At 34.7% G+C, this 20,240-nt stretch overlaps 1 protein-coding gene across 2 annotated transcripts; it reads right to left on the bottom strand.

Moving 5' to 3' along the window:
• Positions 1-53: 53 nt before the first annotated feature.
• Positions 54-20,235, bottom strand: LOC121371354 (golgin subfamily A member 5-like). 2 transcript variants are annotated; one of them, XM_041497178.1, is made up of 16 exons: positions 20,166-20,235; positions 17,639-18,204; positions 16,649-16,894; positions 15,583-15,802; positions 13,967-14,002; positions 13,398-13,521; positions 11,882-11,978; positions 11,446-11,552; positions 10,863-11,036; positions 7,528-7,656; positions 6,964-7,062; positions 5,886-6,035; positions 5,041-5,113; positions 3,219-3,315; positions 2,690-2,753; positions 54-2,541 (listed from the first exon to the last, which is right to left on the bottom strand). In XM_041497178.1, the coding sequence occupies exons 2-16, from the start codon at positions 18,186-18,188 to the stop codon at positions 2,443-2,445; spliced, it is 2,265 nt and encodes a 754-aa protein (XP_041353112.1). In that variant the 5' UTR covers positions 18,189-18,204; positions 20,166-20,235; the 3' UTR covers positions 54-2,442. The 2 variants fall into 2 exon arrangements, with proteins under 2 accessions (XP_041353112.1, XP_041353113.1); XM_041497179.1 differs by lacking the exon at positions 13,967-14,002.
• Positions 20,236-20,240: the final 5 nt, after the last annotated feature.

Raw genomic sequence — 20,240 nt, 5'->3', positions numbered from 1 at the left:
GTTTGGCATTCATCACCACTCATATTTTCCAAAATAAAACAACACAATAATGCTTTTCTTTGTGTTCTCAGTTTATTTGAAAACCCACAATGTACATGGTAATATCCGATGTGTAAAAACAGTATAGATTGTTTACATAATACATGTAACCAGGATCCCAACTAGCAATACTGCACCCAGCTTATCAATATTTTGAATCTGACCCAATTTATTTATTTGGACCTTAAATCAAAACTGAAAGATGAAAATATGACATTTGCTAAACCTTTCGACAATGAAGTGATATGTTCTCTACATCTTAATTTTAAAGGTGTAGACCCTAAACGTCAGTTGATCTACAAACCTGCAACACACATTTGGATAAGGTTATAACAGTGATAAGCTAAAGTATGTGATGTTTAAACAAGGAAATACTATCTTAAAAATAACTCGAGCTTGTCTGGATAACCATTACGTTTCAGATGAATGTGCATTTTTAGAATGATGAAACATGTATTTTGGTGTACTGCAAAACCTGGATGACCAGAATCACTACAGGTGTACAAAAATTAATATTTAAACAATAAAATGGAAGTACTTTTAATTTAAAATATCAAAAACGGCTTTAATAGTGAAACATACATCGTAGTGTTTAAAAACAAGGGTCTGTCATTTTAAGAGCAAAGTCATGGAAGGATCTTAAAAGGTTTTGTTGAGTGAAGACGTCATAACCAGATAAAGCATTAGAATTTAAAAACTCAATAGTATTAATATTTTGTACAAAGTTCATAACAGAAGGTAGCCAAGTTGATGGTTCATAGTACTCTTTATAAAACCTGTGTTTGCTTTTGTCGACCTTTACATATGGATGGATTTTGGCTAGTCATTTCAATACATTTGGTCAAATAAATTAAACTGTTTTAGTGATATATTTATAGGATATGAAACAAGTTTCCATTTCATATCATGTTTATGTCCCAAGTGAAATAATTCTCAGATGTCATCATGTTACGTCCCACTCAGCATTCTAGTGGGACGTATCATTTTGGTATGTACTTAGACATTTTAACTATACGGGTAATAAGTATTACTATGTTTAAATGATGTCTTTCATTTTTATCACATACTTTATCTTTTCAGAAATAATATTTAAATAATGTTTATATTATTATATTCTCCATTGTACTTCTTCGAGGGTTTAACCCTATGAACCCAATTTTCCGGCTTAATGTCATTTGACGTATACCCTAATGTCGCTTTTTCCAGCTTTCACATGGCCTTGTTTGTAAACAAACTGTTTGACAACAGTTCAGTGTTATTTTCAACCAATCAGAATTTGTTTTACAGCATAGGTATTAGCAGAAGTTGTCTGCCTGTGTGAATGAATTTTTTTTGGCATTTTTAAGTATCTTTCCACAAATATGAACCGTGGACATGTCAACACTGAAGAAGCACTAAAGTTAATAATTACTAACAATAAAGGTCAGCTCAGTAATGACACATACGTCAATAAAAGCGACTTTGAAACTTAAAAGTGATTATGAAATTGATGATGTAAATGTCAGCTGCTTTAACAATTAAGAAAATGACAGTGAAATCAAAGACTTAAATAAAGATTCTGGTGCAGGTAGTGTGCATATTCGTGGGCATGATGGCGGGCAAGGCAGTGGACGTGGTATTAGTGAAAATAATCAACAATATCAGTTGACTAGGGACACTACAGGTTTTGTTGACAGTGTTTAATTTCCTATATTTCCAAGTTAAATGGGGAAAAAAACAATAAAAATGTCCAAGCCCAGGGTGAAATGAATTTAAAAAATGGAGAAAACTTGATAATGTAGAAAAGAAAAAATTGTTTATGGTTCAAAGGCTTGAGGTATAATAAGCATGCTGTCCAACAAAATATGTTGAGAAACTAACCATATTATATTCTTTATACAAGTTCATATAACCGTTAAATGTTTTTTTCCCATGATACAATTCCATCCCTTCAACAAGACTGGGATGGTGTTCTCAATCCATAAATAATACCATTATAAAATAGAAATCCTCATAAAAAAAAAATATATACATTAATTTTATTTATATGTAATTTACAGTCCTTGGTCCTTAAGATCAAGTACACAATAAATATACAAGCTAATACCAGTAATCACTAGCATATTATATATATACACATGTATGTCCATTGGCTAACAGTTGTGACAGCTGAATCATATCTTGTAGTGCAGCCAATAGTTTCAGGGCAATAAAAACATGTCGTTTAGTTCCTTCTTTGAACACTGGTTCCTAGGTTTGCAGGTTTACATATGCATATGTAATAAGCAGCAAACGGTGACCAGACCCAGTTTTGTATCATTCAGTACAGAGAGTTCCCTGGGGTTTTGAGGAGTATTCAGTAAGCACTTTCACAATGACCGACCGTATTTCCAAAAGATGTTTCATATGAATGGCGAGTTCCCGTTAATTCTGTTCTCGTGGAGACTTTATTGAGCGGCTTCCCGTGTGTATCTCTGGTTGATAGGTCAGCAAAACTACCATTACCCACATATGTAGCAATGCCTGTGGAGAAAAAAAATATATACATCTACCTTAGATCTGTGTAAAAGATAGAATATACAATTGACATAATAAAAAGAAGAAAAAGAGTGCAAATATTAGCACAGTAAAGTGATTTTTTTTTTTTTAATAATAAAACTTCTGAACTCACCATATATACAATAACAAATACTCTGGCAATGGGATATCTTCTTAGGAATATTCCAAGCCTTACACTGAAAAGACAATGGTTACAGATGTATAAATCAAATACAACGGTGTAGTTTACTAACAGAGAATACATCCAGCAGTTCTACTGAGACTTGTTAAGATTCAGTCATGTCCTATGATTTGCATCGTCACACACGGAAAGTTGTGTTGTCAAGCTCAATTAGTTTTTAAATTGCTAATCCCAAGATTGAAATAAAGTATAAACAGATATTGTTAAGTGTACAATTAAACATTATTAGAATTATCAACAAGATGTAGATGTCAATATCCACCACACCCTGTTAATTAAATGGAAATCACACTCATTTAGCTACCATAGTCCTTCCCACAGGGAATGCCTTTTTTCATACTATGGAATTTGCTACTAGTTATTTATTTCTGAGCAGACTGTTTTCTAAATTGCACACAAAACTAATTGTGTTTTTTTTTGTTATTTCCAAAACACTTTTACTTTTTTTCTATGATCTGACCTGAAGCGATCTATGCCTGTGACGGCTCTCTTCATCCTCCTTGTCACCTCTGTATCACTGGGGCCTTCTTTCATGTACCCTGGAAGTCTCTGTCTCACTGGAAACAAAAATCAAACTTTATTACATCTCTTTTGATAATACAAAAGATTGTTAATCTTGATAAAACTAAACTGAACATTGCCGAATCACTCTGGATGCACCATTTGAACACAATGTGGCCTGACGGACTTAATGAGTATGACCCAAGTAGTCACTGACTCTTCTTTTGTTACTTTCCCCTAGTCGGCTTATCCTGTGATTTCTTTAGTCTTTTAACTTGATATTTTCACTTTAACTGTTTTTATTCACCTGTTTTTAATGCTGAACTCCTGGTTTTATGTTTAGTTTGCTCCTGAGGATGTCAGCATTTAGCTGACGAAACGTTGAGCTTTTTAACTTGAGATTTTTAATTGTGGTTTTTAGACAGACTTTATTTTATCATTTTGACAATATGGAATTGTATCACAGTGGCTAAGAACAATATTTAATATATGCTCTCCCAAAAACTACTTGAATATATGTCTGACAAATATGAACATATAATTTCATTAAACACACAGCAAACAATATTCATACCCTGCAATGAAATCATTATCAAAGTATGACCGTGACCCCAAAACGCAGCCCTCAATCCGACTTTATGTAAAACTGATAAATCACAGGTTGCACATGGCACGTGCAGCCAAATGTTGTCACAATTTGCACGCTCTGGCATCGTTACATAGGGTATAAAGGACAGTATCAGTGATTGTCTCCGACTTACATTTCTTCCACAGAGGTTGACGTTACAATGACAAAGCTTACAGAATACCAATGCCGTAACGCTATTGGACACCATCAAGCAGATGTGAACCAGGCTGATGTTGACGACAAATGGGGGGTTGCAGAGCCACAATAAGCAGACTTTGGATGTGTTACAATACCACAGGAAGCACTCGTACAGAACAAGGTTAGCCCGACCAAGAGTGACCACCCCAGCCCATGATCAATACATCTGGTTGCTCTACCTCTGGGATCGATTTAGGGCAGCAATTTCCCATCTTTCAGCACAACAATGTCGGGTCACACATTGCACGTGTCTGCCAAGACTTTCAACAGCAAAACAATGCTCATGTCTTGTCATACATCACTAGAATTGCAGAGTTCTTGTTGCATCGATGCCTCATAGTTGTGCAACTGCGATTGTAGCATGAGGACGACATAACCGATACTGAAAATTTTGACACCCCATGATTGATTCACATCAGCGCTAACACTTCATATCCAGAATGGGGTGGACTGCAGTTTGATAATTCAGTATACATAAAATGTCACTTCATAATAAAATATGTAACATTTAACTGAAATAAATGATGTAGAAATCAGGTGTAACAGAACATTTTTGGGAGAATATATTATCAGAATGCTATTAAACTGTTTAGTTAAGACGGCATTCAGTAACTCATTAAAATGGTGAAATTAAAAAAAAGAAAATTATGCAACTGCAATAAATTCAGATTAGGGATGTGTTGCATATTTAATATATTATCAGAATGCTATTAAACTGTTTACAGTTTAAAACTGCATTTGGTAACTCATTAAAATGGTGAAATTAAAAAAAAACCTAAAAACTTTGCACCTGCAATAAATTTGGATTAGGGATGTTGTGTTTCATACCCTCAGATTGGATTTACAGAGATGCTTGTGAGCAGACTTGCTCACAACCAACAGAAACAAAAATCTGGAAGAGTTGATTTTGTTAATGTTTAGAATATGTTTTTTGTGTAATGTGGAAAACAGTTACCTTCATCATCATCAGTCATGCTAACAGTTGTTGGTATGGAGCGCACACAGTTTTGAATGTCTCGATACTGTTGCTAAAAGAAGAAGAAGAAAATTTTATTTGTGCATTTAGGGCAAATATGATTTTTATGTCAACAAGTGATGGCTAAAAATCAAATATGATTTTTTACATAATCGTGATAAAATACAAATTCATGTCTGACAGGACAATTTAAAATAGTATACTTATTTAGGCAGATGCTGCATTTTTCTTTTCAAAATGGCATCTACAGTGTCAGGTCAGGTCATAGGTTTTAATGTGCACATTCAGAAAAGCTGTTGTAGCCTGTCATGAGCGCAGGTGTCAATTTTCACCGGCTCCTCTGTCCAGGACAAAAAAAGGTTTGGAGGGTGGGTGGGAGAGGGGGTTGTCCATGCTGGCATTTGAAAGGGAGCACAAGCAGCCTGACCAGTTCCTCAAGTTCACTAGCATGCATTATATAGGCCTATATAGGCAATTCTAGCCTAAAAAACCAAACAACTGACAACATTACATCTCTCCAATTAAAACACAAGTGATTTATTAATCATCAGCTATTGGACATGAAAGATTTGGTAATTGTGACGTATAGTCTTTGAGAAGAAACCTGCTCCATTTTCCTTTAGTAGCAAGGGATCTTTTATATGCAGCATCCCACAGACCGTCTTAACACATACCACAGCCGTGGTGCTCTGGCTGCAATGAGAAATAGACCAATGGGCCAAACTGATAGGGATCAATCCTAGAATGATTGTGCATCAAGCAAGAGCTTTACCACTTTGCTACATCCCACCCACCTCTAAATAAGATTTTTAAAAAAAACATACCTCGAGCCTCTCCATCTGCAGGACAAGTGAATTCTTCTCAGTGCTCAGTGCCTCCAACATGGTTTGTTTCTGGATAAGGCTGTCGGTGAGTGCACGCACTCGAGACTCCAGTTCACTTTCTGTTGTACTACTGATACTCTTCGTCATCAGCTAAACACAACACACACAGAACGTTAACTTAGGATACTGTGATAATATCAGCTAAACTCAACATACACTGATTGTTAACTTGGGTTACTGTGATAAATACCATCAACTAAACACAATACACACAGAATGTTAACTTACGTTACTGCAAAATTATCTCAACTACAGGTACAGTGGAAGCAAGTGAACATAAGGGAGGCTGAATGGTTCTAGGGTGGGGCCCACAGAATAATAAATACCATTACATAGGTGGTTATGTATATAACCTCACCTGATTTGGATGCACCCAGAAAAGGCAACATTTGACTCATCAATAACTCGCTAATGACTACTGACAGATAGGCCATTTGTAATCATCATTAAATGAACTTGTATCAGACACAAACTTTAGGTTGACAAGTATGATAGCTGTAATTTCAGTATGTTATTGGACAGACATAAATCTCACTACTAATTCCAATATTCTACTTAATATATGTCTGAACTTCATTTTGGACTCGGGGGGGGGGGGGGGGGGGGGGGGGGATGTGCGATCGATCTTGGACCGATTCTCTTCGGTGGGCCCATTGGTAACAAAGGTCGTGGTATGTACTATTCTGTCTGTGGGATGGTGCATATAAAAGATCCCTTGCTGCTAATCGAAAAGAATAGCCCATGAAGTGGCGACAGCCTGTTTCCTCTCTCAATATCTGTGTGATCCATAACCATATGTCCGATGCCATATAACCATAAATACAATGTGTTGAGTGCATCGTTAAATAAAACATTTCCTTCCTTCCTTCATTTTGGACTTCTAACAACTAAAATGTCTATTTCTGTTCTATTTAGAGACATGAAAACATGCAAATCTATTGTCTTGTCAAAATGCCTAAACAAAAAAAACAGAATATAAAATCATTCAAATATCTCTATTCAAATTTTGTGGGATTACCTGACTTCTGAGTTTTTCAATTTCAGATTCTCTGTCATTTATTCGACTCTGGAAAGATGTCTTCTGTTTGTGAATTTCCTCGATGGCATACTGTAATTCCTGAATAATATACAAACATAAGTAATAAAGATGACATTAGTTCACATTTAAATCTAACCTTTCCATCATGTGTATTTTGAAAAACCTAAAACAAATATATTATTTTCCAAATAATATTTTTTGTGTTATCTTCAAATATCTTTTAATTTATTAACAACTGCTATATATATTGTAAAACATTAATTATAAAACTTTTGGAGGTAAATGTTTGTTATAACTTTGAAAGGAACTTAATGTGGAAAGATATAAATTAATGAAATTGCTGGCAAGTCATTAAGAAATAAGTCCAACCCATGCAACACAGTTGAATAAATTGCCAGTCACTCTGAAATGTAGCCAATTTATACATTCAATACCAAACTTACACTACTGAGCTCTATCCTATTGCAACTCACAAAATGAGATCCTCCAGAAACATATTTAAGTTGTACGTTCACATCATACATATTGGGTAGAACATATCACCTGTTTTTGCTGGAGCAGTTCCTGCTCAAAGTCCTCTCGTCTGGTTTTCTCCTCCTTGGCCTGTTCCTCCAAAGATCGGATCTGCTCACGAGCAGTGTCAGACTCCATCTGAAGCTGGTTCTCCAGTTCCTGCAAACAGTTAAAGTTTCTTTTGATTAACAATACCACTAGAGCACATTGATTTATCAATAATTGGCTATTAGATGTCAAACATTTGGTAATTCTGACATAGTTCTTACAATCACAAATTATTTCAACATACTTGTTCAAGAGCAGACTGTATACACCACACCTGACATAAGAACATGGTTATCATTGACAACTATACAATCCAAATTAAAAGTGACAGACTGTAAAATGATTTTAGACTGATCTTTTAATGGATCAACTAAGTAGTCCAAAACTTAAATATCTGTTAAAACCCCAATCTAACATCTCATCCTATAGGTAGTACTAAACCAAATAACTTCCGGCTGGGTCAAAGTTCGAGGTGCACCAAACTTTTGATAGAGAAGTGAACACCACAAGTCCTGTGATTGGTTATAAATGTGAGTGTGTTGGTTGTAAAAAAAAATTACTTTCATCTGGGCTAAAAATGTATGCAATTTTATTTCATCTAGTACCACTGTGTCAAATAGCCTTGTGCTTGGAACATGTATGGGGTACTTGTAAAAAAAAGTACTCAAATTGTGTGCGGAACTAGGGTAGTCATAGACGCTACCCGTTATCTCAGAAATGAGCAGCTTGACACCCACTTTTTTGTGATTCACTTTAAGGGTGAGGGGTGGTAGTATTTATATCCGTGGCGTTTATGTCGATTGATACGTTGCAGGTAGGAGTTTTAGCCACATATGTTACTATTGTCGTCTATGGGATTTGATTTGGTAGTATACACCCTATAGCACATATTCAGTGCATAATAAAAAATATTATGATTTTGTGATTTTATTTAATTAAACTATACTGGTTGATTAATTAGCTGTCACTGGACCACGCAAGTTCACACTGACCTTGACCTTGACAATAATCACTGTACATGGCTCTGAATGGAGTTTGAATCAAAGTTAGCACTGAGGAAAAGTTGGTTTTGGCCTATAACTCATACTGTAAATATTTCAATAATTTCTTTTTACATGGTATTTGACTTACCATATACAACTGCTCTTAAATATGGTGTTATATATAGGCAACCTGAATTGAGATTTTAATAGCAATTTATTTTTATATTAAAAATATCATGTGTCAATAGTGGGTTAATGTCTTTAGTTTCCATTAACATAGTTAATTTTTCATGTATGAAATTCTGAAAACTCAAATTTGTAAAGAACTTGATTTTTATTGTCATTTTGACATATTTATAGGGTGCTAAGTTATATTTTAGACAAGTTTGTAGTTTTATGCAAAATTTTAAATAAATTTAAAGAAAAACTTCACCAGACATAATTAAATTTGTTGTCACTATTGTGCCTTCTGTTCTTAGTTATACATAACAATAATCTTGTTAAACATACCTTTAGATCTCCAGATCAAATATTTTTCTTAATAATCACTTAGTTTGCTCTCATGAAGACCAGTTTAGGTTTATACTGGATTCAGAACCAATTTTTTTCAGATTTGATTATCTGCCTTGGAGTAAGTTGGTAATTTATTTTATTGTTAAATCTGTATTACCCAATGTTACTAGCTAAATAAAATACTGGATTACTGATTGTAGAAATACATCCAATATACATATTGTATTGATCTGGATTAGAAAATAATGCAATAAAATAGATGTTTGGGTAATTATGTCATTTAAAAGTAGTTTTTTTAAGTAATTAATCAAAAATAAATGTGTGAAAGCTGGGTGATAATTCCAGATATCACAAATATTAAAAGCTCCAACTACAGTAGGCTACAAATAAAATATAGTCAGGAATATGGGTGGCTCCCAATGGTTTTGATGGTTCATTATGAAAATCAGCATGGCTGATGGATTTGAAATTCCCACACCTGATAACTTGAAGACGGCCACACCCTGCATACAGGATTTCCTCCCAACACTAATGTCCAGAACATTAAGTTATTACTTCATACAGGTACAGTCATGTTGGTGTTTCCTTCCTCAGACAGTGTATTTTTTTAATACTGATATTTCTTTGATGTACCTGTTCAGGTCTCCTAATCTAGGGGTCAGTCAAGTGCATGTGTTTTAATGGAATACTTTAAAGGAGTAGAGGTACTCTGACTATCTTTGTTGTCTCTACATATATACCTGAGTACACACACCAAACTGACAGTAAATATCTTCAGGAGTTTTATTTTAAAACATTTTGCTGTTTAATACGACATATTGCATTTGTACAAAACTGTATACAATATATATGCCTTATGAGGTGTACATTATATTAGGTTGCACTGTAGAAACAACAGTTTCAGTGAGGCTGTCACTTTATGTCAGAGCACACCAGATCCTGGTTGTCATAAAAACACATAGCTGGACACTTTTTGAAAAATGTATATTATCAGTATAGGTAGTACTAAACCAAATAACTTCCGGCTGGGTCAAAGTTCGAGGTGCACCGAACTTTTGATAGAGAAGTGAACACCACAAATCCTGTGATTGGTTATAAATGTGAGTGTGTTGGTTGTAAAAAAAATTACTTTCATCTGGGCTAAAAATGTATGCAATTTTATTTCATCTAGTACCACTGTGTCAAATAGCCTTGTGCTTGGAACATGTATGGGGTACTTGTAAAAAAAAGTACTCAAATTGTGTGCGGAACTAGGGTAGTCATAGACGCTACCCGTTATCTCAGAAATGAGCAGCTTGACACCCACTTTTTTGTGATTCACTTTAAGGGTGAGGTGTGGTAGTATTTATATCCGTGGCGTTTATGTCGATTGATACGTTGCAGGTAGGAGTTTTAGCCACATATGTTACTATTGTCGTCTATGGGATTTGATTTGGTAGTATACACCCTATATATATATATATATATATATATATACAACCTGACATAATATGCTCATATTCCCAAATTTAATCCCACCCAAGATGGTGCATATAAAAGCTCCCTTGCTGCTAATCGAAAAGAGTAGCCCATGAAGTGGCAACAGCGAGTTTCCTCTCTCAATCTGTGATCTGTAACCATATGTCTGATGCCATATAACCGTAAATAAAATGTGTTGAGTGCGTCATTAAATAAAACATTTCTTTCTTTCTTTAATCCCACCCAAAAATAATTGAAAATGAAGGTTCTGTATCACCCCCCCCCCCCCCTCACACCCCAATCTGCTTTGACACAGGATGTAACACAAGGTGTAGAGAAGTAAAACCTTCCCCCACAACTGACCTGCATTTCAAGTCGAAGGTTATCAATAACGAGTTTGGACTGCTGAACCTCGTCACGGAACATGTCTCTCTCCTGTTTGACAGAGTCGTACTCCAGATTAGACACTCCTATAGCCTCTCCTGATGCACCAGACCCAGATCGGTCTCGCAGACTCGATATCAATCTCTCTTTAGACTGAAATGTAAACATGAATATGCCATAACAACTTCCTACTTTTATTTTTAACAAATCTAAATAGCTTGAAATTTAAATATTTGGACAGGTTTTGGTTTTTTTTTTTAATTTGGGGGTGCTAGGTTTTTTTTGTTATTTAAAAGCTAAAAGATCTTACAAATAGTTGAAATAAACATTGTTTTGGGATGAAATCGTTATTGACATGTCAAAACCATAAATAGATCTAATCTAATTTACATTTTCTGAAGAAAAACTAAAAATATTGAAATTTCTGATACTTTGGTCTAAAATAGTGGATGCCTTGGTGAAACATATTGTGTGTGAAAATATGCATGCATCTAATTTGGCTAATTATGTAATGACATGCTTCACAGAAATGAAATGAAAGTAAAAAGCTTATAACTGTCACCTGCAATATTCTGGATGCTTTTTCTTTGTATTCTGTAAGTTCCTGCCGTGCAGTTTCAGCACTAGACTTGGCTACTTTCAACTGATTGGACAATTCTTGTGTCTTTTCTGTTAAATTAAACATAAAAATTAAACAATATTTAAGTGCTGTATGTAACATAAAACAGCACTGCAGTTAACATAATTTAATACAATTTTTACATCTTCAATGTGAGCCTCATGTTGTCTGTGCTCAGCATCATAGTCATTTCATTTCCTTCATTCTTCCTTATCTCAATATTTACTTACAAAATAATATATAAACAAAACATAAGTCAGGACTAATATTTTCTTTGTAAATTTGATTCTAATTCCATCGATTCTGACAAAATATGTCTGGTTAGAATCTGAATACAAGAGTTGAAATATCAATATACACATAAGCAAGACGAACATACGTTTTTCTGTTGCATACTTTTTGTTGACTGCCTTCAGTGATTCGGCAAGTGTCTGCTGTTCTTGCACCAAGCGACTGTGGCGATCAGTTGATTCTTGCTAGAACAGAAAAATAATATATATACTGTATATATAATTTAAATTTGTTTATCTTACTGAAATAATCACCAACATGTCACTACATAGTCAAACTTTGTTTTCTTTAATAATCCCACTACAGCACATTGATTTATTATTAATCATTGGCTATTAGATGTCAAACATTTGGTGATTTTTTTTACATAGTCTTACAGAGGAAGTAAAAGACCTTTGTTTTGTTTAACGACACCACTGGAACACATTGATTAATTAATCATCGGCCACTGGATGTAAAACATTTGGTAATTCTGACATGTAGTCATCAGAGGAAACCCGCTACATTTTTCCTAATGCAGCAAGGGATCTTTTATATGCACTTTCCTACAGACAGGACACCACATACCACAGTCTTTGATATACCAGCTGTGGGCACTGGCTAGAATGAGAAATAGCCCAAAGGGTCCACCGACAGGGACATAACACAGTCTTTGATATACAAGTCATGGTGAACTGACTGGAGCGAGAAATAGCCCATTGTGCTCACTGATGGGGATTGATCCCATACCGACCGCACATCAGACGAGCACTTTACCACTGGGCTATGTCCCGCCCCTATCATTACATAGAGTCAAACATATATTAAACAGGTACCGGACAATAGAGCTCATCCTGTCCATTGCCAAATTAGCCATCTGCTAATTTTCATACAAAGTGGCTATATTTAGTATTTGGCTAATAAAATTTTCTTTAAATTAGCCACTTTTTAAAAGTGTACGGTAATACTTTATGTATGTGAAAATTTACTTTTTAACCAAAATTCTTTCCAGTGTGAGCTCTGAATTATGAAAAAGGTGGCCTCTTTAGACAGCTGTCTCGGGTGTTTCCCTAGAGGCATATGGCATAGGGGGCCACTTCACCGTAGGTGTGTAAGTAAGTGCTTTGGCATCATGTAAGGGCCTTAAATCACATGCCTCTACACTTTAATTGGCTATATGTGACAATCAACTGTTAAAATGTTACAGTATACAGGTATTCACAATTCTAATATGTGCTTCATACCTAATTAGGTGCAAGGCCCTCAACACCCTTTCATTTAACAAGTCAATTACTACTTGTCATAGACAACAAAGCTGGCACATGCATTTGCATTAAACTGATAGTAAAAATGTAAAGCTCCTTAAAAATATCCTGGGGGAAAGTCTGCTGTCTGCTTAATACAGGTTAATTTCTACTGTTATAATAGATTATATGGTTGGAAAGAAAGGTGGCCTCTTAAGACATGCATATACTTAATGCAGGCATCTACTTCAGTAGGTTTGAAAGTATATGTATATTATATATACTACCTGCTGTCCATTCTGTACTGCTGGAGAGCATCGATGCTAGGCAGTACTTTTGACTTACTCAGAGAAATATTTCACAACAAGGTGAATTACTAACCTGTGCCATTTGAAATGACTCCTTTTCCCTCTTCAGAGACGTTTCAACATTAACTAGTTTTTCTTTAAGATCATCAAGTGCTTTACCATGCATCCCACTGGAATCTGTGTGGTCTTGTAAAATTCTAAAAAAAAAAAATAGGGTAAAGCTATATTTTATTTCATCAAATTAAGTGAATGAAATTGGGAGAGAAAACTGAGAGCGATAGATGAAAACACACACGCACAGACAAGGCGAAAAAGAGAGAGATAGAAGAAAAAAGAAAAGATGACAGAACAAAAACCCCAAAATACATGAACAAAGCTTAACCACTCATAAAAGTCATATAGTATTTATTTTTAAATTAGGGAGAGACTCTATAAAACATAAGATTTTTTTCGTATCTGGTTTGCAGTTATAGAACAAACCAGTCATAAAAATAAACTTTAATCAGTTAGAAACACTTGTAACAACATGTTTGGTAATACTATTATATATTAAATAGTTCATTTTCAGTCAAGGGATTGAATTTTTTTACAAAATTCTACATTATTGTATTAAATGTTTTATTTTGAATAATAAATTCTGACCTTTTCACAGACCACTGGTCTCTCTGAAACTTGTTTCTTAAAGGAATAACAAAATTTATTACAAAAACATGTAGTGCAGTTTATTTCTTATCTGCCAAAACATCCAGCTGTTTGATCCATACAATGATCACACAGATATTAAGAGAGGGAACCCACTGTCGCCACTTCATGAGCTACTCTTTTCAATTAGCAGCAAGAGATATTTTATATGCACCATCCCACGGACAGGATAACACATAACACGGCCTTTGATATCTGGCTGGAGCAAAAAATAGCCCAATGGGTCCACCGACGGAGATCAATTCCAGACTGAAAGTGCATCAAGTGGAATGCTTTACCACTGGACTACATCCTGCCCCAGCTAACAAATTACATTTAAAAGAGTTCATATATTTTTAATTTTATACATATAATGCATTCTGGACCTCAACCACTTCTGCACAAGGAAAGATAACAACTTTGCTTTCAAAATAGTAAAATTAAAAACAACTTGTTTATTTTCTCATTAAAGTCAAGGTTACACTAAAGAAGATCCATTAAATGACAAACAAAAAATTGACTAAAAATATATTAATTTAGTTTGTCCTGAAACATACTTCATCCAACTTAACCTACCTATCCTTATTATAACTGAAAATTTGTTATGTAACTGGATTATTGCTATGTTTATGTATTATTTACAAAGAAAATACTACAACTGTAGTGTGAAGCCTAACAGACTGGTGACCAGTTTCATTATGCTACCATTGTATTGCTACAGAGTAAAGAATGTTTAGGGTACCAGTTAAGTATTAAAAGAAAAATGTTTTTCTCTACTGTTTAGCTTAAGACTTGAATAAAATTACACTGGGATGTGCATTAATTTTAGAAATGGATAACAAATTATCGGTGTCCAAATATTCATTAAGGGAAAACCTGATTTTTTGTGCTTTTAAAGCACCAACACATTGGGGTAGGTAAGCATTTGTCACTGGCCTGACTTAAAAAAGCACTTACCTTGGGCATCAGGCTAGTATATATTTTGAATTCAGCTAGCTGTTTAAAATATGCATTAAATGATGAGGAATGTACTCTTAGTATTTACTTCTAGTTGTTTAATTCACGCAACTCTGCCTTCCAGTAGGTCAACTGCCATATGGCCCTTCATTTAATAGTGCCGACTAGCATATCAACAAACCCATGTCCTGACAAACCCATATAATACAATTTCTGTTACATTCATCACAATATAATGTCATCCCATTGGTCCAAATGTAGCAACGAGAGTTTGTTAATTTCTTGATGAACGTAAAAATTATGTTGTCAGGGAACATCATATCTGAAGACATCATTTTATATGGTCAAGTTGTCTTTTTGAGTGTTACTGTTTATGGACAAAAAATAATTTAAAATAAAGTATAAACTTTTAATGTTATTATTAGCAAGTATCATTCAAATTTAATTATAAACATTGTCTGTTATTTCTTTTATGTTCATCTGGGTATGAACAAAAAAAAAATCACTTGCAAATTTATGTGAGAATGGCTTTGCCGATTCACAGTTTGTAGATGATTTTTTTGTGTTTATACCCAGATGAATGTAAAAGAAATAACAGACAATCCTTAAATCAAAAATACCTTTCTCGATGTTCCTGTAAATCACTGATCTGTTTCTGTCTAGTTTTACACTCTCTGTCAGCTTCCTCGAGTCGCACTCTCAACACTGCAAGCTGTGAGTCTTTTGCAGTCAGAGCCTCAGTAAGGTCCGTCTCTCGTGACTGCAATTCTCGAACCAGCTGGTCGTGCTGTGACATAGTGCTGTTGTAGTCATTCAGCTGCTGTTTTACTCTCACCAGCTCTGTAATCAGCAAATTTACAACTCATTATATTCTTTAAACATGCTTTGGCCTCTAGTATATTTGTGCAATATTTCTGGTAAATAGTTTAGATTTTTTTGTTTAGACTATAGATATTTGTGCACCTGCTAAGATCAGGCATGTTTTCGTTTGTCCCATTGTTTAGACAAATTTCAAACAGTTTTATTTTAATTTCAGTTGTTGGTAGATGTATGTATGTTTGGCTTTTGTAGTGAAAAGCATTTTTTTCCTTTCTTTTTAAATCAGTTTATATGTTTTCAAAATTAGTTTACGAAGTACATTTTCTTGAACCATCAAGATTAAGACATATCCAGAGAATGTGCAGCCATCGAAAACAAAAAATATATATATAAATAATGTTTGTAATAAATAGAGGATTCATCACAAGTATTTTTGAATATGTTAAATATCAACCAAGTCTATGTTAATCAGTATTTGTCGAGGATCTGCTAAGACAAATACCAATTAACTAGACGATGTTGATATTTTACATATTAAAAAACACAAGTAGCGAATTCTATTTTTCCTATAACACCTCTAAAATAACATTATAATTAAATTTTTAGTAAATTACATTATACTAAAGTCGCCGCCATCAGTAATATGACGTCATCACGATTAGCACAAATTAGTTTGACTTTTTAACTAAATATTTCAAAATGTTACGCTCAGATATCTTGTTAACAAATGACCCATCCACATTAGCTAGAGACCTTGCAAATTTGCATACCATTATTAACCGGGTTAATACACTAAATTATCACATGGGTTTATGACATGGATATTATGGGTAAGTTAAAAGATAATAGAATATATTAGACATTTACCAGTTTGTGCATCTTTAGCCCTCTGTATGACAGAAACCATTTCCTGATTTAGTGTGGCCACCTCTTTTCTCAAAAGACTGTTTTCCAATTCAAGAGAAGACAACTGTGCATGATCCCTCTTCTCATCGGAAACACTGTTATCGCTACCTGTTGGACTTTCCTTCATGGCATCAGCAATGGCGTCTATGTCAGCCGAAGTGTTCGACCCAGTTGGGCTTTCGGACTGTGACTGGGACTCTAAAGATTCTTTAAAACATAATTGTAAAAATTATCACAAAGAGGGAAAAAATAGTTTGTTTTGTTTGATTAATCATCAGTTATTGGATGTTAAACATTTGGTAATTCTGACATTTATTCTTAGAGAGGAAACCCGCTACATTTTTCCATTAGTAGCAAGGGATCTTTTATATGCACCATCCTACAGACAGGATAGCACTGGCTGGAACGAGAAATAGCTCAGTGGGTCCACCGACAGGGATTTATCCTAGATCAGGTGAGTGCTTTACCACTGGGCTATGTCTTGCCCCTCATAAAGAGGAAATGATGACAGAAAAGTTAAAGAGAAAAATAAATAGTGAAAAATGGCTTAATCTGGTTTTCAAAATTAAACAACAAGTTATATACATTTTGTATAATTAACAAACAATGTACTCAAAGTAGTCCTAAAACAAAACTCATAATTGCATTTACCTCCTTGGTGACCAGGTTATTGTTACTGGTCTAAAATTCAGAAACTTTGATCTTGTACTTAGAATTAGGACTATATCAACTCTAAAATAACAGATTGATTTTCAAAACAAATCTGGGCATAGCTATATTGTGTCTTCTTCAGCTTGATAAAAAGAAAACTTTCTAACTAAAAATTGCACTTTACATTTTCTGTGAAGAGAGTAATACCCCCATCCAAGTTCCTGCCATGTAATATATTTTGAAACCTAAGTTTTATTCATAGTATTACTTCTATTAGTAGGTTATACCAATAACACCTACCTGTCTCTTTAACCTGAAGACCAGGCAAGTCATGTCCTGTGGACATAACATCTGTAGTGGTCTTCACTTCATTATGAGATATGTTCGAGGATGTACTGGACTGTCTAGAATGGTGGGCACTGCCTACTGGTGTAGTCTTTTTCTTCACACTCTCCACAGGATCCTTGCTGTTGAGAAAATCAAAGAGAGCCTCGTCGGAGTCTTTCTTCTTCAGCTTCAACTCCTGTTTCCTTGGAGCAACAGGGGATGACTTCTGGACTGTAACAGCAGCAGGTCTAGACGGTGCTGGTCTCACAGGAGAACTGACAATGGAGGTCGAGGGATCAACAGATGCCTTTAGTTCATTGAGTTTTGAAGGGACACTTTTCGACGAACTTGCCAGTCTAGAATCAGGGTATGGGGAACCACCAACAGTAAACTCAGCTCTTGCTGGCGATTCATTGAGAACTGCCTTGACCTCATCTTCAATTTGAAAAGTCTGAGCTGCTGATTTGTCAAGCTTGTTTAGGAAATCTTCAGCTTTTCCTGTAACAGCTGATAACCATGACATTACTGTTATCTGTAAACTGAAACAAATAAGTACAATTGTGCTACTATATTATTTTTTATAAACTAATACTTTTTTTTAAACCAACTAGGTATATTAGGATACCATGTTAAGTTCATAAAAACAAAAATGGCTTGTGTCACATACACTACACTTTTCACTGCATTATATGCATTTTCCCAGTCAGGACAGCACATACCATAAGGTACTGGTTGGTACAGAAAAAAACAATAAGAGAATGGGTCCACTGAGGTGATTGGAGAGCTCTACCAAATGAACTAAATCCTGCCCATTTTTAAAAATATATATTTGATAATTATGTCATATATTTTTTAGAGAAAACCCACAATTTCCATTAGCAGCAAGAGATCTTTGACAGAACAACACACACCATGGCTTTCGTTATATCGTAGAGTCATACAATTTCAATCGATATATGTTTTCAATACTTCGTTTGTAACTGCATGTATTGCAAGATTATGCAACATATTACGTCACTATCAACCTGAACATAAACAACAGTGTCTTTTTTCTCACAACATTGAAATTCAGGCTGTTCCATGACCAATATAAAAAGTTCATGACTTTCCAGGCCAGGAACATGACCCGAACTGACTGGGGGCGAACTGATACCTGTGTAGGGGCGAACTGGTTATGCACGTGGGAGTGAACTGACATCATATTTGGGGGGCGAACAGACCTGGGGGAGAACTGGCTGGGGGGGGCGAAACGTCTGGTACCCTTCTGAAAATATATATTTCTGTCAGAGTACTTAAGGTGGCAATCTGAATTTAAGTGCCGTAGATATGTAGAACAAGAGGATTAGACATTAACTTATGACAAAAACATAATGTAAATATGTTTTCAGTGAACACTGGCAAATCTGTTTATTGTTCTGAAAATTATTTGATATTTTGTACAACTTACTACAAGTTACAAACATTTTATGATTTTATTTTCAAAAGCAGAATTTTATGTAAATTATTTCATGGAGTGCAGACCCTACACTACTATACTAGTGATTTCCCTAGAAATTAGGCAAGGCATGGTAGACCAAACACTTTTGGGGCATTTTCACCATTTACGGGGCACTTGTTTTTCATTAAAAATACAAACAAAAAGTAATTAAAATAAACATTAATGTAATTTATGTGCTTACTTTAATAAATGAATGGTAAAAGATATAAAAGGCATATTTTATTAATTAATAATACCTTTTTGGGTGTTTTATAAAGGCAATTTTAGAATTAATTACTGAAAAAGGCTTGTTTAATCTCAGAGCAGCATGGTGCTGATTGAGGCAAGATGGTACTAGACCATTTAGGCATGGTGCTGCACCATGCTAAAACAAGCTGGGGAAAACACTATATACACTACCATAACAAGGACAAAATTAGACAGCCAAAATGTGAAATGAAACTATTGAAAACATATCACGTTTGTCAAAATATAGCGGAAACACCTGTACGACTCCACGGCTAGTGTTCTTGGTGGCAAACCTGGCATTCATAGGAGATTATCAGTTTTTCCACAATAAACTAATGTGACTTAAGAAAGGTAAAGTATTATAGTATGTATGAAGTGTTGTTTTTATTAAATTAAAAATATTTGCTTATCATATCGAAAACACATGACACCTTGATACCATTGCCAATCGTGGGACGAGAAAAACTAAATTAGAAAATGGGTTCCCTGAGGGGGTTTCATCCTACAATCAGTAACTTGGGTGAGTGCCCAATCAGTTCAAAATGTTCTCTGGTCCTGACACCAACCATAATCCTGAACTAAGAGTTGCAAACTTGAAACAGGCATGATTCCCATGAAAGGTTTGGTTTTGACAGGTTCTGGACTTTTCTAATAATTTTGACATTAAAATGTAAATATAAAAACAAATACACAACATTTATATGTGACTGCTAGTAGTTATGTGTTCATGGGTAAACGACCAAAACATGGGGAAATACACAAACGAATCCTTACAATTTTTTTCAAGAAACAGACAAACTTGCGAGTTAATTATTTGTTTTCGTTTTCCGACGTGGAAGTGAGCACTGC

Source organism: Gigantopelta aegis, chromosome 4, assembly GCF_016097555.1.
Source record: "Gigantopelta aegis isolate Gae_Host chromosome 4, Gae_host_genome, whole genome shotgun sequence".
NCBI lineage: Eukaryota > Metazoa > Mollusca > Gastropoda > Neomphalida > Peltospiridae > Gigantopelta > Gigantopelta aegis.
Note: the sequence above shows the minus strand (reverse complement) of the source record. Positions and strands in the feature narration are given on the sequence as shown.